This window comes from Pieris napi (assembly GCF_905475465.1).
Source record: "Pieris napi chromosome W unlocalized genomic scaffold, ilPieNapi1.2 SUPER_W_unloc_2, whole genome shotgun sequence".
NCBI lineage: Eukaryota > Metazoa > Arthropoda > Insecta > Lepidoptera > Pieridae > Pieris > Pieris napi.
Window position 1 is genome coordinate 25532 of NW_025920861.1, and position 13350 is coordinate 38881.

Here is a 13350-nt window from a genome sequence, read left to right on the forward strand (position 1 = left end):
CTGAATATTGGTAGGATTGCTCAATACACTATTATAAAGGAAATGTGAAAAGTCCTCATCAATCCGGCACGTGCAAAAAAATTTACTCTGGGTCAAAGATCACAAAAATGGGGTTTTCGCGATTTTTAGCAAAATGGTAAGTTTTATCATAAAATTAGTTCAGACAAAAATTGTAGATCAGATAATTATCGATAAAAAATGTCCAAATACTTTTTCCTAAGAGCTACCGTTTTTGAGATATAACGATTTAAAAAATTGAAAGGGTTGTAATCGTCATAATATGTATAAGTACACCACGTATATACATCACTGAAGCCGTAATACAAGCAAAAATATCGTTCTATCGGTCAGTGTGACTTACACACATAAAATATGAAAATTTCGGGTAAAAAAAAACCCAGTCCTTTATTTTTTCCGTTGTTGAAACATTCTGGTTTCCTCACAATTCCATTACCGTGAAAGAAAGTGTTAATTGTGCCCATAGTAAGAAAATTTGTGACCTTGAATTGGACGCCCGATATCACGGTTGACAGTCGCAATATTGCAATGTAACACTCAAGTTCTTATAAAAATTATTGTATATTTCCAAGAATAAAAGTTTTTAAGTCAACTATGTTGACTATTCATTAGTCGCAATTTTCACAAAACAAGATTCAATATGACTCACAATTATGAAGTCAAATAGCTTGGTCTAACAGATTTACGGTCTCTTTCATTTACCACCCTATGTAGCATAGGACAGTCGTTGTTTGGCTAGACTTGGTTTTCTCGTCACATTTTTCGGTTACGCGTCACATGTTTCGGTTACGCGTCACATTTGACCGTTACGCGCGTCTTTTTTTTAAAAAGGATTTTCTGGTGTGTTCTTTATACGTATATGAAGCCTGCAATCCCTAATTATTTACATAATATATAATTTGCCCATTTTTTGCTGTAAAAGTATATATTTATATAGAGATTATTAAAATTTTTAATCATAAACAGGTTTACTAAGGGACGATTGCCTTCACGAAACTGAAGAAGTTACTGAGGCACTTCGCCGTTTACCTCAACATGTAGTTGATGAACGCAATTATCGTTTAGTTAGAGCTGTCCAATTATCCGTTACTAAAACAATTTTACCAAAGGAGGAGTGGACAAAATTTGAAGAGGACAAACTCTATCTAACACCAATTGTTGACCAAGTTAAAAAGGAAAAGCAAGAACGTGAAAACTGGGAAAAAAAATAATTAAAATCAAAGTGTTAGTGCATGATTTTTTGTAGGTTTTAAGTGAAAATGTTTTAAATCAATGAATAAAACTCTTATTTATTATTTTGTTGTTTAATTAGTTTGCCAATAAGCTAATATACATCACATAACTTAATTAAACTTAAGAATGTAATAAGGAAAATTGATTTATTGACCATTATTTATTCTTTTTAAATTTATGATGGATACTATTGCTTCTTAATCATTACATAGGAATGTATAAATCTTAAGAATCTACTAGTATAGTCACTATTTAAACAAATATTTGAGAATCATGTCAGTTTAAAAATGAAATTCAATGGTATTTATTCTTATATATTTTAAATGTATGAATAAGAAATACTACTTTAATTATAAAATTATGTTGTAGACAAATATAAGATTTGAAAAGATAATAATAATATATTTGTTATCAAAAAGTCTGTACAAATATTAATATATTTTTTTTTTAAATTTATTTATTCACAAAAAAGTTACACCTTAAATCAAACCATGCCCCGCAAAACTGCTTACGCAGTTTGACTGCAGGTGACTCGCCTTAAATAAACATAACTTCTAAATCACTAAATTACTAACACTGCTACTACAACTAATACACTTAATTTACTTATAGGTTACAGCATATTTAACAAATGGTTTTTTAATAAACCTCTAAATTTATCCAATGAAGTCTCAACACGTCTTATGTCCTCGGGTAAACTATTGAGCAAGTATGGAATCCGCTTCTTCAACGTTCTATCTCCATAATAATTTTGCACCATGGGTATTTCAAATTTACCTTTGGACATTGACCTTGTGTCAGTTATATGATGCACCAAACTAGTAAAACGATCCTGCTTACCATGGTTATTTACAAGTACAAGGAATCTATGTTTCAGGCTAGCCGGTAAAATTTTACATATTTTGAATAGTTTATAATAATCTCCTTTACATTGATTCCTTGTCTTTTTATTTACTAGTAATTTTTAAAATCTTATTTGTAATGATTCTACTTTATCAATGTATGTTTTAAATGTTAACCCATAGCAGTCAAGAGCGTAACCTATTATGGAATCCACAAGTGCAAAATATAAACATTTTAGTATGGGCAATGAGACTTTAGTACGTAAATGGTAAAACTTTTCTAATAAAATTGTTAGTTTTCTACACAAAAATTCTATATGGGAATCCCAAGAAAAAGACGTATCTATTTTTACTCCTAGATAATTTACACAATTAACTTTTTCGATAGGTTTACACGTACAGTTAATTTTGTTGTTATGAAAGCAATCAAAGCCGTGCGCAAAAAGAGGCGGTGGATTATCAATAGAACTTAAATACGGGGAGTGAATAATTATCATCTTTGTTTTGTCAGCGTTTAATATGATGCCGTTATCATGTGACCATTTAACTACCGCATCCACATCCTCTTGAACCCGGCGACACACCTCCGAGAGGTCGGTACTAGCGCTGAGAGTACAAAGGTCATCAGCAAACATGTGGGCCGAGCAGTGACGTAATACTTCACAGAGGCTATTTACATACATCAGGTAGCACACTGGCCCACACCCAGAACCCTGGGGGACGCCGCAGTTTACTTGTTTCTCCTCACTGAATGCATCGCCGACTTTCACACGGTAAGAGCGCGCCGTGAGACAGTCGCTGAACCAAGGGTTCAACGGCTGCCCCAGGCCGCACTCCTCCATTCCATTTAAGAGGGTCTCAGTATTTAAGGTATCAAAAGCCTTCTTAAAATCATAAAAAATAGCTACAATATTTTTTTTATTTTCCAAATGTGCATTAATTTCGTCTGTAAAATTTGATAATAAGGTGTTGGTGCTTTTATTTTTCTTTAAGCCATGTTGACATTCCGTTAAGATATTATTTTTTTGTAAAAAAGTTCCAATTTCATTGACAACACATTTTTCCATAATTTTGTCAATACTTGATAGTATAGCTATTGGTCTATAATTCGAAAAAACTTTACGATCGCCTCTCTTATAGACCGGACGAACGATTGCTTCCTTTAATTTTTGTGGAAATTTGTGATATTTTACAGATAGATTTATCAGATTAGATAATACAGGGCTAATCTTGTCAACAATTATTTTTAAGTCAGACATGCGTATAGGATCACTGCCCGGTGATTTATTTTTGTTCATTTTATCAATTATTAGTTTTATATCCTTGCCATCGACCGGTTGCCATCTCATACATACATTCGATAATTTAACATAATTTAACATGCCTGCCACCTTGTTTAGTTATGTTATTTAAGATTAGATTATCCAAAGACTGCTTATTTTTACCCAATAATTCATTAATCGTTTTTTTAATTTTTAACAATTAAAAAAGTTTGGGATAAACCCAAACTTTTTTTATATTATTATTACAATTTGAAATTGTTTTTTTATCATGTTCTACGTTACATTTAAAAATTGCCTTTTGACATTTGTTCCTGTACCTAGTATAAGTTAGTCTTTTTACCATATTCTTTGGATCACTACACCATATTTTGAATAATCTATCTTTTTCAATAACCATATTTATTAAGCTATTGTTTAACCAATACTTTTCAATTCTAGAATCCCTGTTACCAGTCATATTTTTGAAGTGAAACTTCTTTATCGGGGTTGGAAAAAAAATTTGTGTAACATTTTTTCGTTACGCGTCACATTTTTCGGTTACGCGTCACATGTTTCGGTTACGCGTCACATTTGACCGTTACGCGCGTCTTTTTCTTGTCCCTACCAGGGTTGATTCAAAGACATAGACATAGACATAACATTTATCACAAACGAAAACACACACACATAAACACACAAAATAACAATACTTAAAGAAAACATAAAATAAAATAAGACATCACAAACAATAAAAATTAAAATTTAATATTATTATCATTAATAACAAAAATGTATAATAACGATTACAATGATACTAAAAATTATATTACAATTTATGAAATTCTGTAATAATCTTAGTGGTAATAAGGTAAAATGAAATAATTGTATTATTTGTATTCAAGTCTGTGATATTAAAAGCCTTTTATTAAACTTTATCTAATTTAACTTTATTTAACCAATTTCTGTAAAGTTGCATTTAGATAATTTTTCGAAAAATAAGGTCATAAAGAAGTTTCACATCTAACGTGTGTACACTAGTACACGCACATTTTTTTTTTTGTACCAATGTATCAGAGTGCCGAGCGTAGGCAAGATTTTATAAATAGTAAACTATACTTTCCCATAGACACAAAAAATAAACAATTTGTGGAACGCTAATGACAGTTTGACATTACTACTCTGTTGTATTACGTCAGGGTGGTTTTAACCGCCAATATTAAAAGTACTACAGATAATAATCCTTACCTCCGTAAGACTCCTCCTAACAGCGACGCGTTGAGGCACTCTGGGGGAGATAGCCTTCGTTGGACCTCAGCAACTGTCACTTTGTACTTGCTGGTTGAGGAGAGAAGTGACAAGCGTCCTGGCACTGAGCAGAACACGTCGTTTGGTGCACATGACCCTGCGCTTAGGCCATCTCGGCCTTTCATCGCTGCGAAAACAAATTCTTTATAAATAAAAACAGCAAATTTGTAGGTGTGTTCCATGTTTTACCTTGAGGTGTGATGAATGTACATAGCTTTGAAGAAGCTTCATCTAATTTAAGCATATAAAAACCTTTGTTTGCGTACCAGAGAGGCTGGATTTAATTTCATCAATAGTTGGAAATTGATAATGAGGACGCACAATGGCTTTATTAAGTTTTCTTGGATCAATGCACAGGCGTAGTTTACCATTCTTTTTTGAGGCAATTACAATTGAGCTAACCCATTTAGTAGGTTCCTCGACTTTGGTTATAATTTGATCTTTTTCTAACATGGCTTATTCTTCTTTTAATTGTTCTAAGAGACTGAATGGACATCTATAGATGGTACAGCATCAGGCTTCATTGACAAATGACATTCGTAATCTTTAAGACAACCTATTCCTGAGAAGAGATCTTTATATTCAACAAGCTGTGATACATTGACAGACTCATGAAATTGGACATTATGGACTCTTTTGACTAATTTTAAATTCTCACAACTGTTGCGACCAATAATATTTCTACAAGGTATATCTATAATGTGGAAATTGACATTGTATACTTTGTTGTTATGTGTGACAGACAGAATGCATTGACCTACTGTAGGTAATACTTCACCGCTAAAGGTTGAAAGTTTGTGATTACTTTTCTTTAAACTACTCAATGACAAATTAAGTTTTTTGTAAGAGTTAAATGATAAAATGTTAGTGTCAGCACCTGTGTCAAGTAAAAAGTCTACATTCTTACTATTTATGGACAAAGTTATATGATAAGGGTTTCTTTGGCTGACAGAAATCTCATTAGTGAAAAGACTATTTAGAAAATAAGTATCAATGGGATTACCCATACTTTTTTCTTCTATGAATCTCACATGTGTGCTGCGGCAACACTTGGCAAAGTGATTCGGCTTGTGGCAGTTGTTACAGATGACTCCCATGGCTGGACATTTTGTACGGTGAACTTGACCACATCTGGAGCAGTTCCTTATACAAAAACATACATATAAAAAAGTAGGTTACATAAGTTATTAGGCAACGGGCGGCGTTATCGCTAACAAGCGATTTCTTCCAGGCAACCCTAGTATGGTAAAATATAGAAAAAAACACATACAGAGGATAAAGTACAAGAAGTGCATAAATAATAACTATATAACTAAATAACTAAAGTAAACTAAAATCTAAGTTAATCTAAAATCTAAGTTAATAATCTATTTAATATATAAAATTCTCGTGTCACAATAATTGTTTTCCCATACTCCTCCGAAACGGCTTAACCAATTCTTATAAAAATTTTTATGCATAATTAGTAAGTTTGAGAATCGGACAACATCTATTTTTCATCCCCCTAAATGTTAAGGGTGGTCCCACACCTAAATTTTTATTTTTTACACAAAACTTTTTGTTTTATTTTTTTTATGATACAGCATACAAAAATACATACAACCCTTAATTGTCATCCCTCTACGATCAACCCCTATTTTTTATAATAGTAGATAATTATTTTTATTGAACTAAAAAAATGTTTCCTAGAAATTATATACCTACAGTCCAAAACGACGTTTTCCGGGTCAGCTAGTAATAATATTTAAACAAATATGTAAAAGTTAATCCTAGGATTATCGAGTCACAACAGCTATTATATATATGTAGCTAATTACGAGGCAGGAGATAAATGCTCAAAAAGAAGATTTAAAAAAAAAATTAAAGACAGCTCGTCTGATACCAAGAGGTAAGGAGTTCCAAAGCAGAAGACTGCACAGTAAAGGAAGAGTGATAGAATAAATGTAATATTAAGTAGATTAATAAAATAAAACTGTTATTATTTTTTATTGTATTATTATTTAACATAAAAGATATAAAGCAGTTTTGGTGTAGTGGTATCAGCATGTTATTCTCATCCTTAGGGTCGTAGGTTCGAACCCCGGCTGTTTACCAATGTAATTTCTGTATATTTTTTTAAAAATCGCTCGTACGGTGGTGTATAAAATTGTAAAGAAACCGAGTTGCCATATACACAAAAGTCGGCGGGGTATGTCAGGCACAGAAGGCTCATCTACGTGCCTATTTGATGAACAAAACCAAGGATCACGAAACATACAAAAACCTGAAAAGGTTGTAGCGCCACTTATTTTTTTATAAAGAATAAATCAGAAAAAGAACTTATCAGCCTGTTAATAAAGTGAAACAGTTTCGATTGTAGTTGTACAATATTGATTGATGCATGTAGTAATTTAAACTCGCTAATTGGTTAAAAAGAAACATTGTACCAAAGAAATAATAAACATACAGTTTATTCATAAAAACTAAATCAATTTAATTTAATCACCCTTGTTACTAAAGTACTAATTTGTCTCTTTCTGTCAAATTGTGGTAAAGCTGTGATGAAAAGAGAGATGTGTACTTTAGTCAAAACGATGCAATTAGATATTTTTTGAATTGTCTCTTAGGACGAGTTTTAAATAATTTTACCAGACTGAGATCGCGGACGAACCCTGGTCGAGCCTATAGTGTAGATCCAGTTAAAATTATCTTTTATCTAGAAATTCTTACTACGACTTTCGAAAATACTTCTCACGTAAGTACTTGTCTAAAATACTGAATTGAAATTATGTAATTTTTACTTCACTAAAAATTACTTCATTTTTCTACGGTCCATTTAAAACTCATAATTATTCAACAATAATTTCTTTTTTTGTTTACAATTGTTTATATAATTTGTTTTTATCTGTCTTATATTATTTCTGTTTTCTTAGAAAAAGAGGGGTTTCTTACGTTCGCGTAAAGAAGACGACAGAGGCGTTCAGTAACTCAGTAACTTCCTAGGCGTAGGTGCGACCAGGTCTTCAGCGTATGTGCCGAAGTCTGCCCGAGAGAGGGAACTTGATAGAAGATCAGATGATAGCGATCAGCTTAAATCGTGGGGATCGGCAGATAATATACAGGTACTGTCTGCGTGTTATTGTGTTTAAAAATTAAATTTTGTGTACATGTCTAATCAAATGATACAGTTATAATAATTTTAGTAAAAACAAATATTATGTCTAGGACATTGTCAATACATAATATTTTCTGAAACAACGCCATCTATGAATGTAGTATATGATTAGTTCACGTGTCTTAAATTTCAAAATTAATGGTCCAAACTGGCATCGACAACTTAGTTTATTCGTTTTCCGCTAGATGTCTCTATATCAAATTTCTAAACTTACGTAATATCCAATAGATGTCACGACTGTTTCTTTTAACTTCGTTTTAACACAGTAAAACTACTTAATATACAAAACAGTGTTTGTTCGAACACTTATAACTCGAGAACGGTAGGATCGATTTGAATGATTTATAGAATAGCAGAATAACTATTAAAACATTGGTTGGTTGAAGAATAACATACGATTCCATCATTTAAGGTTCATTCCGTCGATCCGGTAAACTCTTCCCTCATCTGAACATATTTAATTAAAGATAGTGATGAGATAATGACGTATTTTAGATGTAAAAAATGTAGAATAATGTGAGTAATGAAAGATGATCGATATACCTATTTGGCTGACAAATTTTGTAATGTTGAGAAGCGCAATTTGGTGATAGGGATTCGGCTTTCAACTATTACGTCACGCAATTTTTGGAGATAATTGAGCAACGCGCCGTAACGTTTTACTATACCCAAGTGTATAATAATTGTGTAAATATTATTATTCAGGCAGAATGCAGATGTTAATGATAATTGTCATCAGACACTATCAGCATGTGGCAAACACAAACATGTCATGTATTGAAACGTGTATCGTGTTATGGTGGGTGGCCAGGTAAGCGGTTATTAAAATAAGACGACATTACTGTTATTCATAAACATATATTCAGCCATGACAGGCGGTCCGAGACATACTACAGGAAACGGAAACCCATAGATACGTAACATCTCCCTTATTAAGAAAAGAAAACATGGCATGAAGTGGAACATAGTACGTACGTAAGTATACACTTTTGTTTTTTTTTACATTGACAAAATTCTTACATACTATTAGACTGAAATAATGGTACGGAACATTGACTTGACTGACATTTTCAATTTTGACAGTTCTCACATTGACGTCTACTAAATTGACATAACTGTGTTTTGACAGCTACACAAAACAAAATTAGGTTAAAGACATTAAACAATACATTTACAAACTAAGTACAAATTATGAACTTAATCTAGATTCTAGACTAATTACCAAAATCTTCGGGGCTTTATGATAGCTCTGCCGAATGAAGAATAAGTTGTGTGGTGAGTACGTGTATTTGGTGTATGTGATGTGTTTGTTTTAGATTCTTGGACAGGATTATTTCTACCAGGGGATTGATAATTCGATGGAGAAGACGGCGATACATTGGAAGGGGACGTTGGATCAGTATCTTGTGGAACTGACGGGGATGGAAGTGAACTACTACTAGGAGGGGACAGAGAGGGTGAAAGTTTTGGTTGTAGGATGTGTTGGCGATTACGACGAAAAGTACCTTCCGGGGAGACATCATATACTATATATGATCTAGGCTGTGGACCTATGTCAGAAACAGTACCAGGTGTCCAAATACTGTCTGGCTGTTTCTTGAAGTATATTTTATCACCAATGTTTAGGGAAGACAACGGTTACGGTTACGGCTACTGGTATAATGACACTGTTGTTTTTGAAGACAATGCCATTAATAATGTGTATATCAGTTTTTAAAGGAAAATAAGACCTAAGGATGTCTGGAAGTAATTTTTTATGTTCAGGCCAACCTTCTATGCAACATTTACTTAAGAGTGACAATTCCTTGTCTTGGGAAGTTAGTTCTTGAATAGATTTAAGTTTATTTGGACTAACTGACAGTGATCTAATGACTAAATTGACATGTAAATCTAGGTCAGAATCAAGATCATGTAATGACTGTTCTGGTAAAGCTGCTCTGGACAGAGTATCAGCTACATAAAGATATTTACCTGGTTTGTAAGTTACATTGAGGTCATATGGTTGTAATCTCAGCATTATTCTTTGAAGACGGGGTGGAATGTTGTAAATTGGTTTTTTATAGATACTATTGGTTTGAGGTCTGTTTCAACCAAAGTGTGGCGACCATAGACATATTGGTGAAACTTTGTACAACCAAATAGGATTGCTAATAGCTCTTTCTCAATCTGAGAGTATGACTGTTGACATGAGCTTAATGAAGCTGAAGCATATGCAATGGGGTGTTTATCATGGCAAATCACTGCACCCATGGCATCTTTAGACGAATCAACTGACAGTGTAAAAGGTTTATTTTGATCATAATATGTCAAGACAGGGGCTTTAGTTATAGTCTCTTTTAATACATTAAATTCTATGTTATGTCTCTCTTGCCAAGACCATTCATTTTCTTTAGACAAAAGCATTCTTAAATTAGAAGTTTTTTCTGACAGATTCTCTATGTATGAGCCTAAGTATGTTACCATACCTAAAAATCTTTGTAATTCTGTGACATTTGTAGGGGGTGGCATACTGCAAATGGCTTTGACTTTGTTTTCATCAACTTTCACACCATCTTTAGAAAAGATGTGTCTTAAGTACTTGCCTTTACTTTTAGATATATTAGACTTTTCTTTATTAAATTTTATTCCTAACTCCCTAGCTCTATCTAAGACTTGTTTTAATCTAAAATCATGTTCTTCTTTTGTTTGACCATAAATTAGGAAATCGTCCATCATAATTTGGACTCCTGAAATGTCACTGAATCTGTTTGTCATGATGGAATGAAACAGTTCTGGAGCTGCATTTATCCCGAAGGGTAGTCTTAGGAATCTATATCTACCTTGAGGTGTGATGAATGTACATAGCTTTGAAGAAGCTTCATCTAATTTAAGCATATAAAAACCTTTGTTTGCGTACCAGAGAGGCTGGATTTAATTTCATCAACAGTTGGAAATTGATAATGAGGACGCACAATGGCTTTATTAAGTTTTCTTGGATCAATGCACAGGCGTAGTTTACCATTCTTTTTTGAGGCAATTACAATTGAGCTAACCCATTTAGTAGGTTCCTCGACTTTGGTTATAATTTGATCTTTTTCTAACATGGCTTATTCTTCTTTTAATTGTTCTAAGAGACTGAATGGACATCTATAGATGGTACAGCATCAGGCTTCATTGACAAATGACATTCGTAATCTTTAAGACAACCTATTCCTGAGAAGAGATCTTTATATTCAACAAGCTGTGATACATTGACAGACTCATGAAATTGGACATTATGGACTCTTTTGACTAATTTTAAATTCTCACAACTGTTGCGACCAATAATATTTCTACAAGGTATATCTATAATGTGGAAATTGACATTGTATACTTTGTTGTTATGTGTGACAGACAGAATGCATTGACCTACTGTAGGTAATACTTCACCGCTAAAGGTTGAAAGTTTGTGATTACTTTTCTTTAAACTACTCAATGACAAATTAAGTTTTTTGTAAGAGTTAAATGATAAAATGTTAGTGTCAGCACCTGTGTCAAGTAAAAAGTCTACATTCTTACTATTTATGGACAAAGTTATATGATAAGGGTTTCTTTGGCTGACAGAAATCTCATTAGTGAAAAGACTATTTAGAAAATAAGTATCAATGGGATTACCCATACTTTTTTCTTCTATGAATCTCACATGTGTGCTGCGGCAACACTTGGCAAAGTGATTCGGCTTGTGGCAGTTGTTACAGATGACTCCCATGGCTGGACATTTTGTACGGTGAACTTGACCACATCTGGAGCAGTTCCTTATACAAAAACATACATATAAAAAAGTAGGTTACATAAGTTATTAGGCAACGGGCGGCGTTATCGCTAACAAGCGATTTCTTCCAGGCAACCCTAGTATGGTAAAATATAGAAAGAAACACATACAGAGGATAAAGTACAAGAAGTGCATAAATAATAACTATATAACTAAATAACTAAAGTAAACTAAAATCTAAGTTAATCTAAAATCTAAGTTAATAATCTATTTAATATATAAAATTCTCGTGTCACAATAATTGTTTTCCCATACTCCTCCGAAACGGCTTAACCAATTCTTATAAAAAATTTTATGCATAATTAGTAAGTTTGAGAATCGGACAACATCTATTTTTCATCCCCCTAAATGTTAAGGGTGGTCCCACACCTAAATTTTTATTTTTTACACAAAACTTTTTGTTTTATTTTTTTTATGATACAGCATACAAAAATACATACAACCCTTAATTGTCATCCCTCTACGATCAACCCCTATTTTTTATAATAGTAGATAATTATTTTTATTGAACTAAAAAAATGTTTCCTAGAAATTATATACCTACAGTCCAAAACGACGTTTTCCGGGTCAGCTAGTAATAATATTTAAACAAATATGTAAAAGTTAATCCTAGGATTATCGAGTCACAACAGCTATTATATATATGTAGCTAATTACGAGGCAGGAGATAAATGCTCAAAAAGAAGATTTAAAAAAAAAAAATTAAAGACAGCTCGTCTGATACCAAGAGGTAAGGAGTTCCAAAGCAGAAGACTGCACAGTAAAGGAAGAGTGATAGAATAAATGTAATATTAAGTAGATTAATAAAATAAAACTGTTATTATTTTTTATTGTATTATTATTTAACATAAAAGATATAAAGCAGTTTTGGTGTAGTGGTATCAGCATGTTATTCTCATCCTTAGGGTCGTAGGTTCGAACCCCGGCTGTTTACCAATGTAATTTCTGTATATTTTTTTAAAAATCGCTCGTACGGTGGTGTATAAAATTGTAAAGAAACCGAGTTGCCATATACACAAAAGTCGGCGGGGTATGTCAGGCACAGAAGGCTCATCTACGTGCCTATTTGATGAACAAAACCAAGGATCACGAAACATACAAAAACCTGAAAAGGTTGTAGCGCCACTTATTTTTTTATAAAGAATAAATCAGAAAAAGAAGTTATCAGCCTGTTAATAAAGTGAAACAGTTTCGATTGTAGTTGTACAATATTGATTGATGCATGTAGTAATTTAAACTCGCTAATTGGTTAAAAAGAAACATTGTACCAAAGAAATAATAAACATACAGTTTATTCATAAAAACTAAATCAATTTAATTTAATCACCCTTGTTACTAAAGTACTAATTTGTCTCTTTCTGTCAAATTGTGGTAAAGCTGTGATGAAAAGAGAGATGTGTACTTTAGTCAAAACGATGCAATTAGATATTTTTTGAATTGTCTCTTAGGACGAGTTTTAAATAATTTTACCAGACTGAGATCGCGGACGAACCCTGGTCGAGCCTATAGTGTAGATCCAGTTAAAATTATCTTTTATCTAGAAATTCTTACTACGACTTTCGAAAATACTTCTCACGTAAGTACTTGTCTAAAATACTGAATTGAAATTATGTAATTTTTACTTCACTAAAAATTACTTCATTTTTCTACGGTCCATTTAAAACTCATAATTATTCAACAATAATTTCTTTTTTTGTTTACAATTGTTTATATAATTTGTTTTTATCTGTCTTATATTATTTCTGT

General features: G+C 32.5%; 2 protein-coding genes across 2 annotated transcripts in view; one reads left to right on the top strand and one right to left on the bottom strand.

Annotated features, from left to right (window-relative positions):
- Window positions 1–980: 980 nt before the first annotated feature.
- LOC125062950 (cytochrome b-c1 complex subunit 7-like) overlaps window positions 981–13350 on the top strand; it is a gene marked incomplete at its 5' end in the record, with an annotated part of 79223 nt that continues 66853 nt past the window's right edge. The window contains one exon of the mRNA XM_047669140.1: window positions 981–1277. Within this exon, the coding sequence (XP_047525096.1) occupies window positions 981–1229 (249 nt within the window). The remainder of the gene's footprint in view (window positions 1278–13350) is intronic.
- LOC125062947 lies at window positions 1933–3377 on the bottom strand. Its single transcript, XM_047669138.1, has one exon. It carries the CDS (start codon window positions 3350–3352, stop codon window positions 2216–2218), a length of 1137 nt encoding a protein of 378 aa, XP_047525094.1. The 5' UTR covers window positions 3353–3377; the 3' UTR covers window positions 1933–2215.